The following is a 20,218-nucleotide window of genomic DNA, read 5'->3' as shown; positions in this document are numbered from 1 at the left end:
AGCTCAACAGGACTCGTCTGAAGTGGGTAACGCTGATGTGACCACTTCTGTCTGTAGCGTCTGAACTGTTTGAGCTACAAACGAATATTACCCCACTGTGGAAAAGGGAGACTCTCTCGAACACAATAGTGTTCTCCGTTTCGCTCTATGACCAATGTTCCCTCTAAGCAGCTCCCCCGGGACTGCCGCATAGAAGAAATATCAGCCCGCGCAGAGAAGCACGAGATTGAACTTCTCTCAACTTTCTAGAGTTTTCCCCATTAGTTAACACTATGAACGTTTCCATTTACTGTGGGAATTCTGATCGAATAAAAACAATATTAGCCACTTTCAATGCAACATACTGAAACAAAACAAACTATGCAAGAGATTGTGTTGTAGGCAGAACGCATCGGAGTAAAATTCTATTGCATTGGCAGGCAAATACTCTACACAGACCGGTGTGCCATTAACCAATTAGAGCTACAGTAGGGCTATATGCAAATAGACCAATGCCATATAAGGATCTGTGGCATTCACTTTGAACTGGACTGTTTAAAAAAAAATAAAAAATCTTTTATATATTTTTTTGTGGTACTTTATACCGCCAATTTCGTTATATACAATTGGTAGTTACAGTCTTGTCCCATCGGTGCAACTCCCGAACGGACTCGGGAGAGGCAAAGGTCGAGAGCCATGCGTCCTCCCAATCATGACCATGCTTCTTTGACACACTGCTCGCTTAACCCGGAAGCCAGCCGCACAAATGTGTCAGAGGAAACACCGAAGTCCGCGTACATGCGCCCAGCCCGCCACAAGGAGTCGCTAGAGCGCAATGGGGCAAGGACGTCCCATCCCACCAAACCCTCTCCTAAACCGGACGACACTGGGCCAATTGTAAGCAGCCTCATGGGTCTCCCGGTCGAGGCCGGCTGCAACACAGCCTGGGATCGAACCCGGGTCTGTAGTCACTCCTCAAGCACTGCGCTGTGCCACTCGGGAGGCCCGAACTGGACTGTTTTTACAGCATGAGCAGTTGTGAGAAGATGCACTAGTTTTGAGATCAAAGCGAGAGCTAGATGTAGTGACTTGTGTACATTTTGTTCATATCCTTTGATAGTGAGTTATTAGCCCAGTTATAGATCATTTGTAGACAGCAATAGGGCAGTAATTGCTAGTTAGTGAGTTATTAGCCCAGTTATAGATCATTTGTAGACAGCAATGGGGGAGTGATTACTAGTTAGTGAGTTATTAGCCCAGTTATAGATCATTTGTAGACAGCAATGGGGGAGTGATTACTAGTTAGTGAGTTATTAGCCCAGTTATAGATAATTTGTACTCAGCGATGGTGGAGTGATTGCTAGTTAGTGAGTTATTAGCCCAGTTACAGATCATTTGTAGAGAGCAATGGTTAAGCTACAGGACTGCTTTGCTAGCTCAGACTGGAATATGTTCCGGGATTCGTCCGATGGCATTGAGGAGTACACCACATCAGTCACTGTCTTTATCAATAAGTTCATCGATGACGTCGTCTCCACAGTGACCATACGTACATACCCCAACCAGAAGCCATGGATTACAGGCAACATCCGCACTGAACTAAAGGCTAGAGCTGCCGCTTTCAAGGAGCGGGACTCTAACCCGGAAGCTTATAAGAAATCTCGCTATAACCTCTGACGAACCATCAAACAGGCAAGTATCAATATAGGACTAAGATTGAATCGTACTACACCGGCTCTGACACTCATTCAACACCATAGTGCCCTCAAAGCTCATCAATAAGCTAAGGACCCTGGGACTAAACACCTCTCTCTGCAACTGGATCCTGGACTTCCTGAAGGGCCGCCCCCAGGTGGTAAGGGTAGGTAACAACACATCTGCCATGCTGATCCTCAACACAGGGACCCCTCAGGGGTGCATGCTCAGTCCCCTCCTGTACTCCCTGTTCACTCATGACTGCACGGCCAGGCACGACTCCAACACCATCATTAAGTTTGTGTCACGACTTCCGCCGAAGTTGGTGCCTCTCCTTGTTCGGGCGGCGTTCGGCGGTCATCGTCACCGGCTTTCTAGCTACCACCGATCCACGTTTCTTTTTCCATTTGTTATGTCTTGATTGTTCACACCTTGTTCCCATCTCGTTATGATTGTTTTCCCTATTTAACCCTCTGGTTCTCACTATGTTTTGTGCGTGACTGTTTGCTTGTCATCGTGTTAGTTGTTTTGTGTCAGGATTATTTATCCCTGCGTAGATTTTGACTTTTGAGTTTCTTCAAGAGTAAAGTACGTTATTTTACTCAGTTCTGTGTCCTGCGCTTGACTCTATCCTCACCTCCACATAACTGACACTGACAGTTTGCCAATGACATAACAGTGGTAGGCCTGATCACCGACAACAACGAGGCAACCTATAGGGAGGAGGTCAGAGACCTGGCCGTGTGGTGCCGGGACAACAACCTCTCCCTCAACATGATCAAGACAAAGGAGATGATTGGGGACTACAGGAAAAGGAGGACAAAGCACGCCCCCATTCTCATCGACGAGGCTGTAGTGGAGCAGGTTGAGAGCTTGAGGTTCCTTGGTGTCCACATCACGAACAAACTAACATGGTCCAAGCACACTAAGACAGTCATGAAGAGGGCACGACAAAACCTATTCCCCCTCAGGAGACCAAAAAGATTTGGCATGGGTCCTCAGATCTTCAAAAGGTTCTACAGCTGCACCATCGAGAGCATCTTGACTAGTTGCATCACTGCCTGGTATGGCAACTGCTTGGCCTCCAACCGCAAGTGTAGTGTGTACGGCCCAGTACATCAATGGGGCCAAGCTTCCTGCCATCCAGGACCTCTATACCAGGTGATGTCAGAGGAAGGCCCTAGAAATTGTCAAAGACTCCAGCCACCCTGGTCATAGACTGTTCTCTCTGCTATCGCATGGCAAGCGGTACTGGAGCGACAAGTCTAGGTCCAAGAGGCTTCTAAAGAGCTTCTACCCCCAAGACTCCTGAACATCTAATCAAATGGCTTAATGCCACATTCAAAACAATTGGGTACACAAAACAATTGTGTTCAAAACATCTGGGAACGCAGAAAAAACGATTTGAACAGTCTTCCAACTTGGAAACTCTGGCCTCTTTCTAGAGCTCCGACTTTCCAATCTGAAGATCACTGACGTCAAGATTTGACCTTGTATTTTTCAGAGTTCCCAGTTGTTTTGAACGTGGCATAACACCCCTACTCTTACGATAATAAATGCCACGGGATCTTTAGTGCCCACAGATAGTCAGGACACCCGTTTAACATCCCATCCAAAAGACAGCACCCTACACAGGGCAATATCCCCAATCACTGTCCTGGGAAAGAGTGCCACCTACTGGCCCTCCAAAACCACTTCCAGCAGCATCTGCTCTCCCATCCAGGGATAAACCAGCACAAACTCTGCTTAGTGAGCAGTGGGACGCAGGGTGGTATGCTGCTGGCCCAACATACCACCTGAATGTGGCGCGGACACATTCAGAAATCAAAAGATGGTTTAGTATTTAGCTTACAAGCTCTGTTGAATGCTAAGAGAACGAGAAACAATTTTTCAGTGACAAAACAGAAATTCACTTTGGGTATGAAAAATGTATAAATAATAATAAAGACTTCTGTTTTCAAAGATGTAGTCTAAGATGCAATACTCCTTATCATTTTAAGAAGAACAAAAATATTAATCTGAACACAACCGCAGAAGCTTTGCAATTTGGCATCTTCCCAATTAAGCAGACAAGTTTTGTTGTTTGGCTACTTGAAGAGAACTACGGACGATTACTCGCAGCCCATCTCTTCCAATGCATTGTGGAAAAGTGAGGGGCTTGTAAGTAAGCATTTCACTGTAAGGTCTACACCTGTTGTACTCGGCGCATGTGACTAATAAAATTTGATCTGATTTGATGTCAAGCCCTGCATGTTTTTTATTCAAAAGTCTCATAGAATGTAGGCCTACACTGAACACCACACATTGGCTGCTACTGTAGGCTGAATGATAGAACAGCTATTTCCATGTTAAAATATTATGGGATGCATTTTCTACATTGTTTTTGATGGTAGACCACTCTGGTAGGGCTACATTATGATCAAATAGCCACAGTAGCCTACCTGACCACTGTTAAAACAAACTTTTTTATTTTTATTTTTTTACCTTTATTTAACTAGGCAAGTCAGTTAAGAACAAATTCTTATTTAAAATGACGGCCTACCGTCAAAACTAACTTAAAGTGGGTACAGCCAAAATCATGAGCATTAATATGGAGTTGGTCTCCCCTTTGATGCTATAACAGCCTCCACTCTTCTGGGAAGGCTTTCCACTAGATGTTGGAACATTGCTGCGGAAACTTGCTTCCATTCAGCCACAAGAGCATTATTGAGGTTGGGCACTGATGTTAGGCGATTAGGCCTGGCTCACAGTCAGCGTTCCAATTAATCTCAAAGGTGTTCGATGGGGTTGAGGTCAGGGCTCTGTGCAGGCCAGTCAAGTTATTTTACACTGATCTCGACAAACCATTTATGTATGGAACTCGCTTTGTGCATGGGGGCATTGTCATGCTGAAACAGGAAAGGGCCTTCCCCAGACTTTCTATAGGCTATAGTAAAGCCCAAATTGAATATTTTATCTAAAGGGGTCCTAAAATTAAAATCTAATTGCTAAATGATCTATGGTATGACCATCTTATAACAATTCCATATGCTAGCTTAGTAGACCCTTATATGAAATGGCTTCACTGAGTATCTATCCACATATAGGCCCAATTAAACAGCTTCACTGGACATGCAAACATATTAAAAACTAATAGTCGATATGGTTGAAGGAGAGAGATATAGTACCCTTGCCACCCAGGAATGTTTATATGCAATTTATGTGAATTCAAGTATCCCTTAAAGTTCAATGCACACATACAGTGGGGGAAAAAAGTATTTGATCTCCTGCTGATTTTGTACGTTTGCCCACTGACGAAGAAATGATCACTCTATAATTTTAATGGTTGGTTTATTTGAACAGTGAGAGACAGAATAATAACATTACCTGTATAAAAGACACCTGGGAGCCAGAAATCTTTCTGATTGAGAGGGTCTCAAATACTTATTTCCCTCATTAAAATGCAAATCAATTTATAACATTTTTGACGTGCATTTTTCTGATTTTTTTGTTGTTATTCTGTCTCTCACTGTTCAAATAAACCTACCATTAAAATTATAGACTGATCATTTCTGTGGGCAAACGTACAAAATCAGCAGGGGATCAAATACTTTTTTCCCTCACTGTAATGCATATGAACATATGGCCATTTTAGTGCATATTCTATAAAGAAGCATGTTGAAATATCAGTGATGTCATTTGCAGCCGAGTTCTGCAGCCGAGGCCAAAGTAATTTTCCTTCCTTAGAAACTGTATTGTATCTCCATCTGACCTATCGTTTCCTCCCTCCTTTCCCTCTCTCCCCCTCTTTTCCCCCTCTTTTCCCCCTCCTTTCCCTCTCTCCCCCTCCTTTCCCTCTCTCCCCCTCCTTTCCCTCTCTCCTCCCTCTTTTCCCTCTCTCCCTCTCTTTCCTCTCTCTCCCCCTCTTTCCCCTCTCTCCCCCTCTTTTCCCTCTCTCCCCCTCTTTCCCCTCTCTCCCCCTCTTTCCCCTCTCTCTCCCTCCTTTCCCTCTCTCCCCCTCTTTCCCCCCGCTCCCCCTCTTTCCCTCTCCAAGTAAAACAAACAGAGAGAGGGGTAAAAAAAAGAAGAGGGAGGGGCTTGTTTACACGGCCGTTCAACCTCTCCAAAATGTTTTCCTTGTGGGAAGAGGCAGAACAGATCATTATTTTCACTGAAACGTCACTTCTGCACCACAACCACTGCAAACAATCTGAACCATTCATAGACACCAAATAAGTTTCAACGTGTTTCATTGAGAACATTCTCTGAATGAATCATCACAATCACAATCATTAGAATAAAACAATATCCTCTAACGACTCTCTAGTGTACATTCTGTGATGATGATGATGATGATGATGATGATTATAGTTGAATAATAATCATCCCCTTGAAGAGAGCCAGACTGTTGTGAACAGCAGCATCAGGCATGTCAGGACACTGTGGGAAGATGTCTACATGGAACTACTAAGAGCCAGACAGTCCACATGGCACCCTATTCCCTATATAGTGCACAACTTTTGACCAGAACTCTATGGGTACTTGTGAAAAGTAGTGCACTATATAGGGAACAGGGTGCCATTTGGGTCGTATCATCAATCCTCAATCTTTTCATCCAGATAGACCTTCTGAGAAGTCTAAAATTACACTATCAGACCAGCTGTCCTCACCTGGGCAGAAGCCTGGGCTTGTTTTCAAAACGGCACCCTATTCCCTATGTAGTGCACTACCTTTGGCCAGAGATCTTTTGACCAGAAGTGCACTATAGGGAACAAGGTGCCACTGGGACACAAGCAGCGTGTCATTTGAAGGAGGAATCCCCCATGCTTGAATCTGTAGTACTATAACAGGATACTCCCCACATCTAAGAGTGGACATTCAACTCCCCCAATTCACTCCGATTATAATGTAATGGGTGTGGGGCTAAGCTGAGCTGGGGTCTTCATCAGGCCATGAGAGAAGCCAGTCTATCCGCATCCTCAAATGACACCTTATTCTCTACATAGTGCACTACTTTTGACTAGAGCTCAATGGGTCCTGGTCAAAAGTAGTGCACTGTATAGGGAGCCATTCTGTAACAGGGTGAGTGACTTGTTGCCAGGAAGTCAGGCGCAGGAGAGCAGAGATGGGTGATAACAGGAGAACTTTAATATACACCCTGGCCCAAAGGCACAGGCGAGGCAGCACAAAGCACAACCACGGTAACATGAACCGCATTAAACAAAACAAACAAACCTAGGTTTGAAACAAACCTAGCGCAAGCCAGCCTGTAGCGTAACACCCTACACAAAGAACAATTCCACACACAGACATGGGGGAAACAGAGGGCAATATACATTTAGTCTGATGAGGGAATGTGAACCAGGTGTGTGGGAAAACAAGACAAAACAAATGGAAAATGAAAGGTGAAGCGGCGATGGCTAGAAGACCGGTTACGTCGACCACCGAACACAGAGAGGAACCGACTTCTGTGGAAGTCGTGACACATTTGGAACACGGCCCTTGGCAGGCAGTCTCCCTACTAACATCTGGACCTGTTAGTGTTGGCAGACTACTGATGTTACTAATGTCAGGGAGGAGAGAGAGAGAGAGAGAGAGAGAGAGAGAGAGAGAGAGAGAGAGAGAACATGTCACCTCTGCTTAATAAGGCTACAACCTCTGTGGTGTAAAGCTTTCTGTCTTTCATTCTCTCTCTCTCCCTCACACACTCACTCTTAACACTCTTTTCTGTCACTTTGTTTCCCTCTCTCTAATTCTCTTTCACACAGTTTATTCTCTGTCACTTTAATATGACATTTTCAGAATGAGAGAACAGGCGAGAAAGAGAGAGGGTTAAGGAGAGGGAGAGTGAGAGAGAGAGAAAAAGAGAGAGAGAGAGAGAGACGAAGAAGGGAACAGATAAAGTTAAACAGTGCTTGCCAAGCCCAAAACATTACGTTCCCTCACTTAAATCTTCTTGTTTGTTCCCAACACCAAATAGTACAAGTTAGTTTATCACATTGAATCGGTTGAATAGGTCTGGGAGAATGAGGAAATAGTACAAGCTAGTTTATCACAGTGAATCGGTTGAGTAGGTCTGGGAGAATGAGGAAATAGTACAAGCTAGTTTATCACAGTCAATCGGTTGAGTAGGTCTGGGAGAATGAGGAAATAGTACAAGCTAGTTTATCACAGTCAATCGGTTGAGTAGGTCTGGGAGAATGAGGAAATAGTACAAGCTAGTTTATCACAGTCAATCGGTTGAGTAGGTCTGGGAGAATGAGGAAATAGTACAAGCTAGTTTATCACAGTCAATCGGTTGAGTAGGTCTGGGAGAATGAGGAAATAGTACAAGCTAGTTTATCACAGTCAATCGGTTGAGTAGGTCTGGGAGAATGAGGAAATAGTACAAGCTAGTTTATCACAGTCAATCGGTTGAGTAGGTCTGGGAGAATGAGGAAATAGTACAAGCTAGTTTATCACAGTCAATCGGTTGAGTAGGTCTGGGAGAATGAGGAAATAGTACAAGCTAGTTTATCACAGTCAATCGGTTGAGTAGGTCTGGGAGAATGAGGAAATAGTACAAGCTAGTTTATCACAGTCAATCGGTTGAGTAGGTCTGGGAGAATGAGGAAATAGTACAAGCTAGTTTATCACAGTCAATCGGTTGAGTAGGTCTGGGAGAATGAGGAAATAGTACAAGCTAGTTTATCACAGTCAATCGGTTGAGTAGGTCTGGGAGAATGAGGAAAGCATCAGCGGAATGAGCATTGTTTTCTATCATTCCATTATAGAGTTCTAGAATGAAACTCTCTGCTCAGAAGGTTCCACATGGGAATCCCATAGAACAATTGGCCGGGGTAGGCCGTCATTGTAAATAATAATAAAGGTTAAACGAGAATGAACCACTGTAGTTGCTGTTTTCTGCTGCCCTCTAGCTTCAAGAAAAAGAACTGTCCATTTAGACACCAGCTAAATTGCCCAACTGTTGGTACACGTCTATGATCAGCTTACTCACAGATCTTTAGCTTTACCAAACACAACACTGACTTTAAATCGATGTCTAATGGTAATTCCATCAAATATCTAGCACCACGTCCATTTGCAGACACCCATTAAACAAGGCAGATGCATTCCATGTTTCCATCTGTTTCAAAGACAGACGGAACATACCGACTAAATCAGAACGTCTCCATGGACGATATAGGCCTACAGGGGAAGTCCAGATGGAATGCCAGGTTGGAATCTAGAGCCTGCAGGGGCTGTGTTCTGGTCTGTCCCAGAGAGTTCAGATGTAGAATATGTTTATTATGTTGCTATCAATTATCCCACTATTGTAGCATACAGATTAGCCTAATGGCCTGCAATGGATCTGCATGATAAGAACTCCCACAGTGCCACAGGAAGGTGTTACAGGCCTACCATAGCCAGCTGCAGAAGATTGGATTTGATCTAATCTGAAGGGTCACTTGTTCTAGGTCGCTAAGGTTGTCACACACACTCACTCGCCATTGAGATGATACTGGTGAGAGGATTATGAGATTTGCCGCTCACTTGTATGGCGCACCCCGGACCCACTGGAAGAACTTTCGCTCGATAGGCCAAAATACAACTCAAATATTCAATGATGTACGTTTTAAAACGTTGCATTTCTATAGGCCCAATAGTCTTTGAGCTAGTATGTGAAACTTAGTTTTTTTTGTGTCGCTGAGGATGTAACTTGGATAAATTTGACTGCGCTGACACTTTCCTTTTCTGTGATAGGCCTACTTTTGTGCAGAGGAGGCGACGCCATAGAGGAGAATTCAAGTAAGCCTAGTCCTCCTTCTCATCCTAGCATGGTAAGTGATGTATTTGTATATTAACTCATAAATAAAGGTGAGTTAAAAAGTTATTGTTGGCAATATTTTATAGGCTTAACACACAAAACCAAAAATTTAATCAACATGTGTTCTTTCTAATACCAAATAGCCTACAATTGATTGATGCAAACATTAGATCAATTATTATTTAAAACCGTACAACTATAGTCAAGGCCAGTCTTTCCAAAGGTTCATATGAGATGCCTATGCGGGATAGGGATTATGGATGATAAATCCACGGTCATATTTAGTCAGATAATCCTGAGTTTTAGTAGAGCCGTTTACACCCTGTAGAATTACAGACATCAGTGTGAAATCATTTTTGCCAATTCATGAATATGTAGAAACAGTGTGTAGAACGAATGGTTAGACAGGTGATGTCTACATGACATGATCTTGTAAGGGCTGCTTTTAAGCACTTTCTAACAGATGGATATGCGAACGCAAAATAAACTAATTTTGATTGATCACAATATGTGAATGCTGATGGTCCTCCTATTGTCTCAGATTTTCAGGAAGTTGTGGCCGACACGTTTAGAACTTTGTCTTCTAAGGACCTGTGACTGCAGTGACACGCGTGGAGCAGCGGCTTGGCGTGTGCATAGCGTGTGTTATCCTTGAGATGCGACCACCGCTCTGTGCCTTCCACAGCAAACCTCGGACATGGGCCGCGCACGGACACCCAACCCCTGACCACCCTAAGGCACACTCCGCCCCCCTCCCTATCTCTTCCCCTCTATTTACTTCCATCCCTCGCTCCCTCCAGCTCCCTCGCTATCTCCAGCTCCCTCGCTATCGGTATGGTGTCCTTTGGTTCCTCCTGCTTGCCCCCCTGTGCCTTTGGCCCATTGGACCCTCCGCTGTTCACGCTGCTCACTTCCGTGTCGGGGTGGTAGGGCCGTGGTCATGTGACCCTCTCTTCTCCAAGGCGCTGCCGAGTGTGGCGGCCCAGCTGGCCGTCAACCGTATCAACAGGTAAGGATGAGTTCAACACACGTTTTACCAGAATCAGCAGGTTGGGCTGAGTTCAACACACGTTTTACCAGAATCAGCAGGTAGGGCTGAGTTCAACACAAGTTTTACCAGAATCAGCAGGTAGGGCTGAGTTCAACACAAGTTTTACCAGAATCAGCAGGTAGAGCTGAGTTCAACACACGTTTTACCAGAATCAGCAGGTAGGGCTGAGTTCAACACAAGTTTTACCAGAATCAGCAGGTAGGGCTGAGTTCAACACACGTTTTACCAGAATCAGCAGGTAGGGCTGAGTTCAACACACGTTTTACCAGAATCAGCAGGTAGGGCTGAGTTCAACACACGTTTTACCAGAATCAGCAGGTAGGGCTGAGTTCAACACACGTTTTACCAGAATCAGCAGGTAGGGCTGAGTTCAACACACGTTTTACCAGAATCAGCAGGTAGGGCTGAGTTCAACACACGTTTTACCAGAATCAGCAGGTAGGGCTGAGTTCAACACACGTTTTACCAGAATCAGCAGGTAGGGCTGAGTTCAACACAAGTTTTACCAGAATCAGCAGGTAGGGCTGAGTTCAACACACGTTTTACGAGAATCAGCAGGTAGGGCTGAGTTCAACACACGTTTTACCAGAATCAGCAGGTAGGGCTGAGTTCAACACAAGTTTTACCAGAATCAGCAGGTAGGGCTGAGTTCAACACACGTTTTACCAGAATCAGCAGGTAGGGCTGAGTTCAACACACGTTTTACCAGAATCAGCAGGTAGGGCTGAGTTCAACACAAGTTTTTCCGAATTGTTTCGTTGTTGGTTGCTAAGGCCGATTAGTTTAGGAAATAGGCTTACTTAAGTTATGCAGGGGGAAAATGCCACAAATACTTTGAATTCAGAACATAATCTTGTTTATTTAAAGGTATCTGTCCCTAATTTTCTAATCGCTATGGATTCCTTCGATCAACTAATCGATTAATCTGTCTGGTATGTCTCAATAGAGACCCTGTCCTCTCACTGGCAGCCACTTTTGATTATGTCATTCTGGAAGAGAAGTGTGAGACTTCCAGGGCTCTGGATGGGTTCATGGGCTTCTATACCAGGTTTGTTGTAATGTACATTACTTTTCTTTACAAAATGTCAAAAACATCCTGTCAGGGTGCTACAGGGCGACTTGACACGTTCACTCATTAATTCACCAGGGCTACAGGCTTCATCGGGCCGGCCAACCCTGGGTACTGTGACGCTGCATCGCTACTGGGCAAGGGCTGGAACAAGGTGGGTGATGGTAGTAAATGTCTTGGATTCTATTCATGTAATGGATTCTATTCCATTCCGTTATATTCCATTCAATTCTCTCCTCTCCCCAGGCGGTGTTTTCATGGGGATGTGTTGGCTATGAGCTGGATGATGTCCGGAACCACCCTACCTTTGCACGTTCCATGCCCCGACCCACCTGGGTGCTGATCAGCCTCATGCAGCACTTCCGCTGGGCACAAGTTGGCATCATTGCCTCCTCAGAGGACAGCTGGGTGGAGACCTCCAGCAAGGTACACACACATACACACACACCTGTGCATGTGACATTAAAACTTGAAACAAGAGGTGCTATTTGGAAATGGGGATGGATACAAGCCGAATGGAGTATGCACAGCAGTGGCGCAGCGGTCTAAGGCACTGCATCTCAGTGCTAGAGGCGTCACTACAGACCCTGGTTCGTTCCCAGGCTGTGTCACAACCAGCCGTGATCGGGAGTCCCATAGGGCGGCGCACAATTGGCCCTGCGTCGTCCGGGTTAGGGGAGGGTTTGGCCGGGGTAGGCCGTCAGAGTAAATAAGAATTTGTTCTTAACTGACTTGCCTAGTTAAATAAAGATCACATTGTGAATAATGCAGAAGCATGTGACTGTAAAAGCCTCAGGAGTAGACCATTTAGAAGCCTTTTATGGATCGACTACTTGGCTAATGCATGGCCAGGATTAGACAGACACCAGAAACACTACTTGGCTAATGCATGGCCAGGATTAGACAGACACCAGAAACACTACTTGGCTAATGCATGGCCAGGATAAGACAGACACCAGACACACTACTTGGCTAATGCATGGCCAGGATTAGACAGACACCAGAAACACTACTTGGCTAATGCATGGCCAGGATAAGACAGACACCAGAAACACTACTTGGCTAATGCATGGCCAGGATTAGACAGACACCAAACACACTACTTGGCTAATGCATGGCCAGGATAAGACAGACACCAGACACACTACTTGGCTAATGCATGGCCAGGATTAGACAGACACCAGAAACACTACTTGGCTAATGCATGGCCAGGATTAGACAGACACCAGAAACACTACTTGGCTAATGCATGGCCAGGATTAGACAGACACCAGAAACACTACTTGGCTAATGCATGGCCAGGATAAGACAGACACCAGACACACTACTTGGCTAATGCATGGCCAGGATTAGACAGACACCAGAAACACTACTTGGCTAATGCATGGCCAGGATAAGACAGACACCAGAAACACTACTTGGCTAATGCATGGCCAGGATTAGACAGACACCAAACACACTACTTGGCTAATGCATGGCCAGGATAAGACAGACACCAGACACACTACTTGGCTAATGCATGGCCAGGATTAGACAGACACCAGACACACTACTTGGCTAATGCATGGCCAGGATTAGACAGACAGCAGAAACACTACTTGGTTAATGCATGGCCAGGATTAGACACCAGAAACACTACTTGGCTAATGCATGGCCAGGATTAGACAGACACCAGAAACACTACTTGGTTAATGCATGGCCAGGATTAGACACCAGACACACTACTTGGCTAATGCATGGCCAGGATTAGACAGACACCAGAAACACTACTTGGCTAATGCATGGCCAGGATTAGACACCAGAAACACTACTTGGCTAATGCATAGCCAGGATTAGACAGACACCAGAAGCACTACTTGGCTAATGCATGGCCAGGATTAGACAGACACCAGACACACTACTTGGCTAATGCATGGCCAGGATAAGACAGACACCAGACACACGACTTGGCTAATGCATGGCCAGGATAAGACAGACACCAGAAACACTACTTGGCTAATGCATGGCCAGGATTAGACAGACACCAGAAACACTACTTGGCTAATGCATGGCCAGGATTAGACACCAGAAACACTACTTGGCTAATGCATAGCCAGGATTAGACAGACACCAGAAGCACTACTTGGCTAATGCATGGCCAGGATTAGACAGACACCAGACACACTACTTGGCTAATGCATGGCCAGGATAAGACAGACACCAGAAACACTACTTGGCTAATGCATGGCCAGGATAAGACAGACACCAGACACACGACTTGGCTAATGCATGGCCAGGATAAGACAGACACCAGAAACACTACTTGGCTAATGCATGGCCAGGATTAGACAGACACCAAACACACTACTTGGCTAATGCATGGCCAGGATTAGACAGACACCAGACACACTACTTGGCTAATGCATGGCCAGGATTAGACAGACACCAGACACACTACTTGGCTAATGCATGGCCAGGATTAGACAGACACCAGACACACTACTTGGCTAATGCATGGCCAGGATTAGACAGACACCATAAACACTACTTGGCTAATGCATGGCCAGGATAAGACAGACACCAGAAACACTACTTGGCTAATGCATGGCCAGGATAACAGACACCAGACACACTACTTGGCTAATGCATGGCCAGGATTAGACAGACACCATAAACACTACTTGGCTAATGCATGGCCAGGATTAGACAGACACCATAAACACTACTTGGCTAATGCATGGCCAGGATCAGACAGACAGCAGACACACTACTTGGCTAATGCATGGCCAGGATAAGACAGACACCAGACACACTACTTGGCTAATGCATTGCAGGATAAGACAGACACCAGACCCACTACTTGGCTAATGCATGGCCAGGATAAGACAGACACCAGAAACACTACTTGGCTAATGCATTGCAGGATAAGACAGACACCAGACCCACTACTTGGCTAATGCATGGCCAGGATAAGACAGACACCAGAAACACTACTTGGCTAATGCATGGCCAGGATTAGACAGACACCAAACACACTACTTGGCTAATGCATGGCCAGGATTAGACAGACACCAGAAACACTACTTGGCTAATGCATGGCCAGGATAAGACAGACACCAGACACACTACTTGGCTAATGCATGGCCAGGATTAGACAGACACCAGACACACTACTTGGCTAATGCATGGCCTGGATTAGACAGACACCAGAAACACTACTTGGCTAATGCATGGCCAGGATAAGACAGACACCAGACCCACTACTTGGCTAATGCATGGCCAGGATAAGACAGACACCAGAAACACTACTTGGCTAATGCATGGCCAGGATTAGACAGACACCAAACACACTACTTGGCTAATGCATGGCCAGGATTAGACAGACACCAGAAACACTACTTGGCTAATGCATGGCCAGGATAAGACAGACACCAGACACACTACTTGGCTAATGCATGGCCAGGATTAGACAGACACCGGACACACTACTTGGCTAATGCATGGCCAGGATTAGACAGACACCAGACACACTACTTGGCTAATGCATGGCCAGAAAATAACTGACATATTTCTAAATACCAGTGTCACCGAGTTATCTAATCTCTCATTCCATGATGGACATATAGTAAAAAATAACGTACAATAAAACTACATAGATAAAAGGGATATCCGATGACTGTTTTGCTTCTCCCAAACTTGATCTTTTCATAAAGCTTTGGTGATTAAGATTTATTTCAAAGCGGTCTCACGAGCCAAACCCTTTATCCATAGTCTTGACTACTTGGCCAATGCACTAGGCAGGACAAAAAACAGAAGCCTTCATTGAGAGGAGGGAAGGCTATGCTTGATTTTTAATGAAATTAAACGAAATGGGATAAAACATTTGTTTTTTATGTTTCTAAATGCGAGGTTTATGGGCACAAAAAGCACATCTCTCTTGTTCCAATTGCATATGGGCACTGTGCGTCACGGCTGGATAGGCTGCGCATTCGTTGTCAAAATCCATGTCATAACCATTAGACCAACCATTCCCACTATACTGAAATTGGCACTTTGGCGAACCTCAGCGCAAGCAAGCTCATTTAAAACAGGTAGATTACCACTCGTGGGTTTGAAAATAGAAGAGCGCAGGCTTTAACAGATCGTTAGAGTTTGGCACTAACGCCACTTTAACGTCAGCCGAAAAGGCTTTTCCAAATATAATAATAATGTTTTATTATTGTTATTGTTGTTATTATTCTTATTATTATCATTATTATTATTTATTTAAACAGAATGTTACTGCGTTGGGCACTAATAAAATACAAGTCACGTTTTTATACTGTAACTTTGTCCAATAAGGATCTATGACCTCTGACCTTTCTGCAGGTGGCCAACTCTCTGAGGAGTCATGGGATGCCGGTGAGGCTGGTGGTTACCATCGGTAACGACCCTGGTAGTGTCAGGAAGACCCTGGCCAAGCTCAAGAAGGTGGAGGACCTACGATGTGAGTACTGATATCATACACAAGGAGGAATGCTACTTTGACTGTATATCTTGTGAAGGGAGGAAGCCACTTTACACTATCCAGAAAGACTTATGTTCAGTTTGAATATTTCACAAAGTGTGACTGGTTGTGATGTAAAAAAATATGGTGGAACTCAAACGTTCACTTATTCAGTCAAGTCAAGTTCATTTCTTAGATTGCCAGTAAGCTATAGGCAGGTAGCCTTGAGGTAAGAGCTTTGGGCCAGTATCCAAAAGGTCGCTGGTTTCAAATCCCAGAAAGACAAGGAATGACATGGTGAAAAATCTGTAGTTGTTCCCTTGAGCAAGGCACTTGACCCCAATCGCTTCAGGGGCGCTGGACAATCATGACCCCACTCCCTGCGGGTGTCTCAGGGGGAGTTGGGATATGCAAGACACATTTCATTACACCCCCCCCCCAAAAAAAAAAATTATAAGCTCTTCCACTTTGTTCTTTCCACTTTCCCCCTGTATTCTCTCGTTACTCCCCCCTAGTGGTGATCATGTGTATGCACTCTGCCCTGATCGGAGGGGGACCTCAGAAGCTCCTGCTAGAAACAGCCCAGGACATGAGACTGACCGAGGGATCCCTGGTGTTCCTACCCTACGACACCCTACTCTACAGCCTACCCTACCACAACGTCACCTACCCTGCCCTGAGGAGCAACAGCAAGCTACTCAAGGTGATCAGTCTTGGTTTTTGTTGTGTGTCAGCATATGTAAAGAGTATTCATTGCATAGTGTATGTATTTTCAGTTGAATTTTATGTGTGGATTGACACCCATCTTGCCCTAACTGTCTATTCTGTTGCCCATCTAATAACGATGATTACTAGTCTGACTTTAATCCTCAATCCCTTTATAATGTGTGTATTGTTGTAGTCACATGACTGAGGAAACTGTACATGTGTTCTAAATCTGGCAAATAAAATGGATTCATTCATTTAATTTAAAGGCCTATGATGCAGTGTTGACAATCACTATAGACTCTCCCAAGACATCTTTCTACCAGGCTTATCAGGAGGCTATAAACAGGGGAGAGATAGCGGGGAATGTCAAGCCAACACAGGTAAATACATACTGTGTGTGTGTGTGTGTGTGTGTGTGTGTGTGTGTGTGTGTGTGTGTGTGTGTGTGTGTGTGTGTGTGTGTGTGTGTGTGTGTGTGTGTGTGTGTGTGTGTGTGGGGTACGATACGTTGAAAAATAAGAATACTTTCAAAGTCCAACCAAGCATCATTCTTTGATTCTTGAAGGATTGCGGAAAACCGTCTGGACTGAGATTTGTACAAACATGGATGTGAATAGGTTTACGCCTCATTATTTCTTCGTTGTTCACCATCTTGAACTCCCTCTCTCTCTCTCTCCATCTCACTTTCCCGCCCATCTCTCCTCTCCAGGTGTCTCCTCTGTTTGGGACCATCTACAGCTCCGTGCTGTTCATGGCCCATGCTGTCCACAGGGTCAAGGCCTCAGGGGAGTGGCTCTCTGGGGGGAACCTGGCCCGACACACCCACAACTTGGCCTTCCAGGTACATGGATGATTCAGTGACTTATATGTATCAATACTGTATTCACTGTTGGGCACTGGCCACCCGGGCTAGTTTGATACATGGACACTGATGATTTAAAGGGGCAATCTGGGATTCAAACAACAAGAAAGTGGTTACCCCCACCACTTTTTTGGGGAAACAGCTGAGGCTTGATGCTGGAGAAATGCAACCACAAAGTTATAGATGGAAATATGGATGCAAGGACTGACCGTCCATGATGTCAACATGACAGTTTTAACCATGTTTTGAAGGACTGACCGTCCATGATATCAACATGATCGTTTTAACCATGTTTTGAAGGACTGACCGTCCATGATGTCAACATGATCGTTTTAATCTTGTTTTCAGGCTGTATTATTATTCAATGCTAAACTCTGCCTGGGCTCCAGCCACCCTGACACACACACACACACACACACACACACACACACACACACACACACACACACACACACACACACACACACACACACACACACACACACACACACACACACACACACACACACACACACACACACACACACACACACACACACACTCCTAACCCTATCTAAGCAGTTCTGTGATCTGTTCCAGGGCTTCAGCCACCCTGTGAGGACTAACATGTCTGGAGCTGGTTTGGCTGACTACGTAGTACTGGATACAGACGGAAAAACCTGGGACCTCAGGCCCACACACAGGTAGGATGGGAGAGTGACCCTAACACTACTGCATCCGTACAGAACAGACATGTGGTTGACATGGTGAGGTTAGGATAACGGTTATATGGTGACATAGTATGTTGATGATATTGGTGGTTAACGCTTTGGTATCAAACTCATTTTGCCCCGGGTGCTGCGTTCTGTCTTCAATGAGGATATATTTTCTCTCCGTCAAAATTAGCAAAAAAACAAGTCCTCTAACCTTCGTTTTGGGAGTTTTTGTAAGCTCTTTGACTATCTAGCTTTCATTTTGGTGATTATCAGTGAGCTAGACACTGTGTGAATATACAGTGGGGGAAAAAAGTATTTGATCCCCTGCTGATTTTGTACGTTTGCCCACTGAAAAAGAAAGGATCAGTCTATAATTTTAATGGTAGGTTTATTTGAACAGTGAGAGACAGAATAATAACAAAAAAATCCAGAAAAACGCATGTCAAAAATGTTATAAATTGATTTGCATTTTAATGAGGGAAATAAGTATTTGACCCCCTCTCAATCAGAAAGATTTCTGGCTCCAAGGTGTCTTTTATACAGGTAACGAGCTGAGATTAGGAGCACACTCTTAAAGGGAGTGCTCCTAACCGCAGCTTGTTACCTGTAAAAAAGACACCTGTCCACAGAAGCAATCAATCAATCAGATTCCAAACTCTCCACCATGGCCAAGACCAAAGAGCGCTCCAAGGATGTCAGGGACAAGATTGTAGAACTACACAAGGCTGGAATGGGCTACAAGACCATCGCCAAGCAGCTTGGTGAGAAGGTGACAACATTTGGTGCAATTATTCAAAAATGGAAGAAACACAAAAGAACTGTCAATATCCCTCGGCCTGTGGCTCCATGCAAGATCTCACCTCGTGGGGTTGCAATGATCATGAGAACGGTGAGGAATCAGCCCAGAACTACACGGGAGGATCTTGTCAATGATCTCAAGGCAGCTGGGACCATAGTTACCAAGAAAACAATTGGTAACACACTACGCTGTGAAGGACTGAAATCCTGCAGCGCCCCCTGCTCAAGAAAGCACATATACATGCCCGTCTGAAGTTTGCCAATGAACATCTGAATGATTCAGAGGACAACTGGTGAAAGTGTTGTGGTCAGATGAGACCAAAATGGAGCTCTTTGGCATCAACTCAACTCGCCGTGTTTGGAGGAGGAGGAATGCTGCCTATGACCCCAAGAACACCATCTCCACCGTCAAACATGGAGGTGGAAACATTATGCTTTGGGGGTGTTTTTCTGCTAAGGGGACAGGACAGCTTCACCGCATCAAAGGGACGATGGACGGGGCCATGTAACGTCAAATCTTGGGTGAGAACATCCTTCCCTCAGCCAGGGTATTGAAAATGGGTCGTGGATGGGTATTCCAGCATGACAATGACCCAAAACACACGGCCAAGGCAACGAAGGAGTGGCTCAAGAAGAAGCACATTAAGGTCCTGGATTGGCCTAGCCAGTCTCCCGACCTTAATCCCATAGAAAATCTGTGGAGGGAGCTGAAGGTTCGAGTTGCCAAACGTCAGCCTCAAAACCTTAATGGCTTGGAGAAGATCTGCAAAGAGGAGTGGGACAAAATCCCTCCTGAGATGTGTGCATACCTGGTGGCCAACTACAAGAAATGTCTGACCTCTGTGATTGCCAACAAGGGTTTTGCCACCAAGTACTAAGTCATGTTTTGCAGAGGGGTCAAATACTTATTTCCCTCATTAAAATGCAAATCATTTTATAACATTTTTGACATGCGTTTTTCTGGATTTTTTTGTTGTTATTCTGTCTCTCACTGTTCAAATAAACCTACCATTAAAATTATAGACTGATCATTTCCTTACCTCCCTTATCCTACCTCATTTGCACATACTGTATATAGGCTTTTTCTACTGTATTATTGACTGTATGTTT

At 44.8% G+C, this 20,218-nt stretch overlaps 1 protein-coding gene across 3 annotated transcripts in view; it reads left to right on the top strand.

Annotated features, from left to right (window-relative positions):
• The first annotated feature begins 9,152 nt into the window (after positions 1-9,152).
• Positions 9,153-20,218, top strand: part of gc2 (guanylyl cyclase 2) — a 34,110-nt gene continuing 23,044 nt past the window's right edge. For 2 of the 3 annotated variants that reach the window (XM_045701566.1, XM_045701568.1), the window contains exons 1-11: positions 9,153-9,261; positions 9,397-9,473; positions 10,002-10,469; positions 11,458-11,559; positions 11,659-11,734; positions 11,827-12,006; positions 15,928-16,045; positions 16,561-16,748; positions 17,020-17,133; positions 17,463-17,594; positions 18,195-18,298. In XM_045701566.1, coding sequence (XP_045557522.1) covers positions 10,117-10,469; positions 11,458-11,559; positions 11,659-11,734; positions 11,827-12,006; positions 15,928-16,045; positions 16,561-16,748; positions 17,020-17,133; positions 17,463-17,594; positions 18,195-18,298 — 1,367 coding nt within the window. In that variant the 5' untranslated portion in view covers positions 9,153-9,261; positions 9,397-9,473; positions 10,002-10,116. The remainder of the gene's footprint in view (positions 9,262-9,396; positions 9,474-10,001; positions 10,470-11,457; positions 11,560-11,658; positions 11,735-11,826; positions 12,007-15,927; positions 16,046-16,560; positions 16,749-17,019; positions 17,134-17,462; positions 17,595-18,194; positions 18,299-20,218) is intronic. The other variant, XM_045701567.1, reaches the window with a different exon arrangement.

Source organism: Salmo salar, chromosome ssa18 (assembly GCF_905237065.1).
Source record: "Salmo salar chromosome ssa18, Ssal_v3.1, whole genome shotgun sequence".
In the NCBI taxonomy this organism is placed as follows: domain Eukaryota; kingdom Metazoa; phylum Chordata; class Actinopteri; order Salmoniformes; family Salmonidae; genus Salmo; species Salmo salar.
Note: the sequence above shows the minus strand (reverse complement) of the source record. Positions and strands in the feature narration are given on the sequence as shown.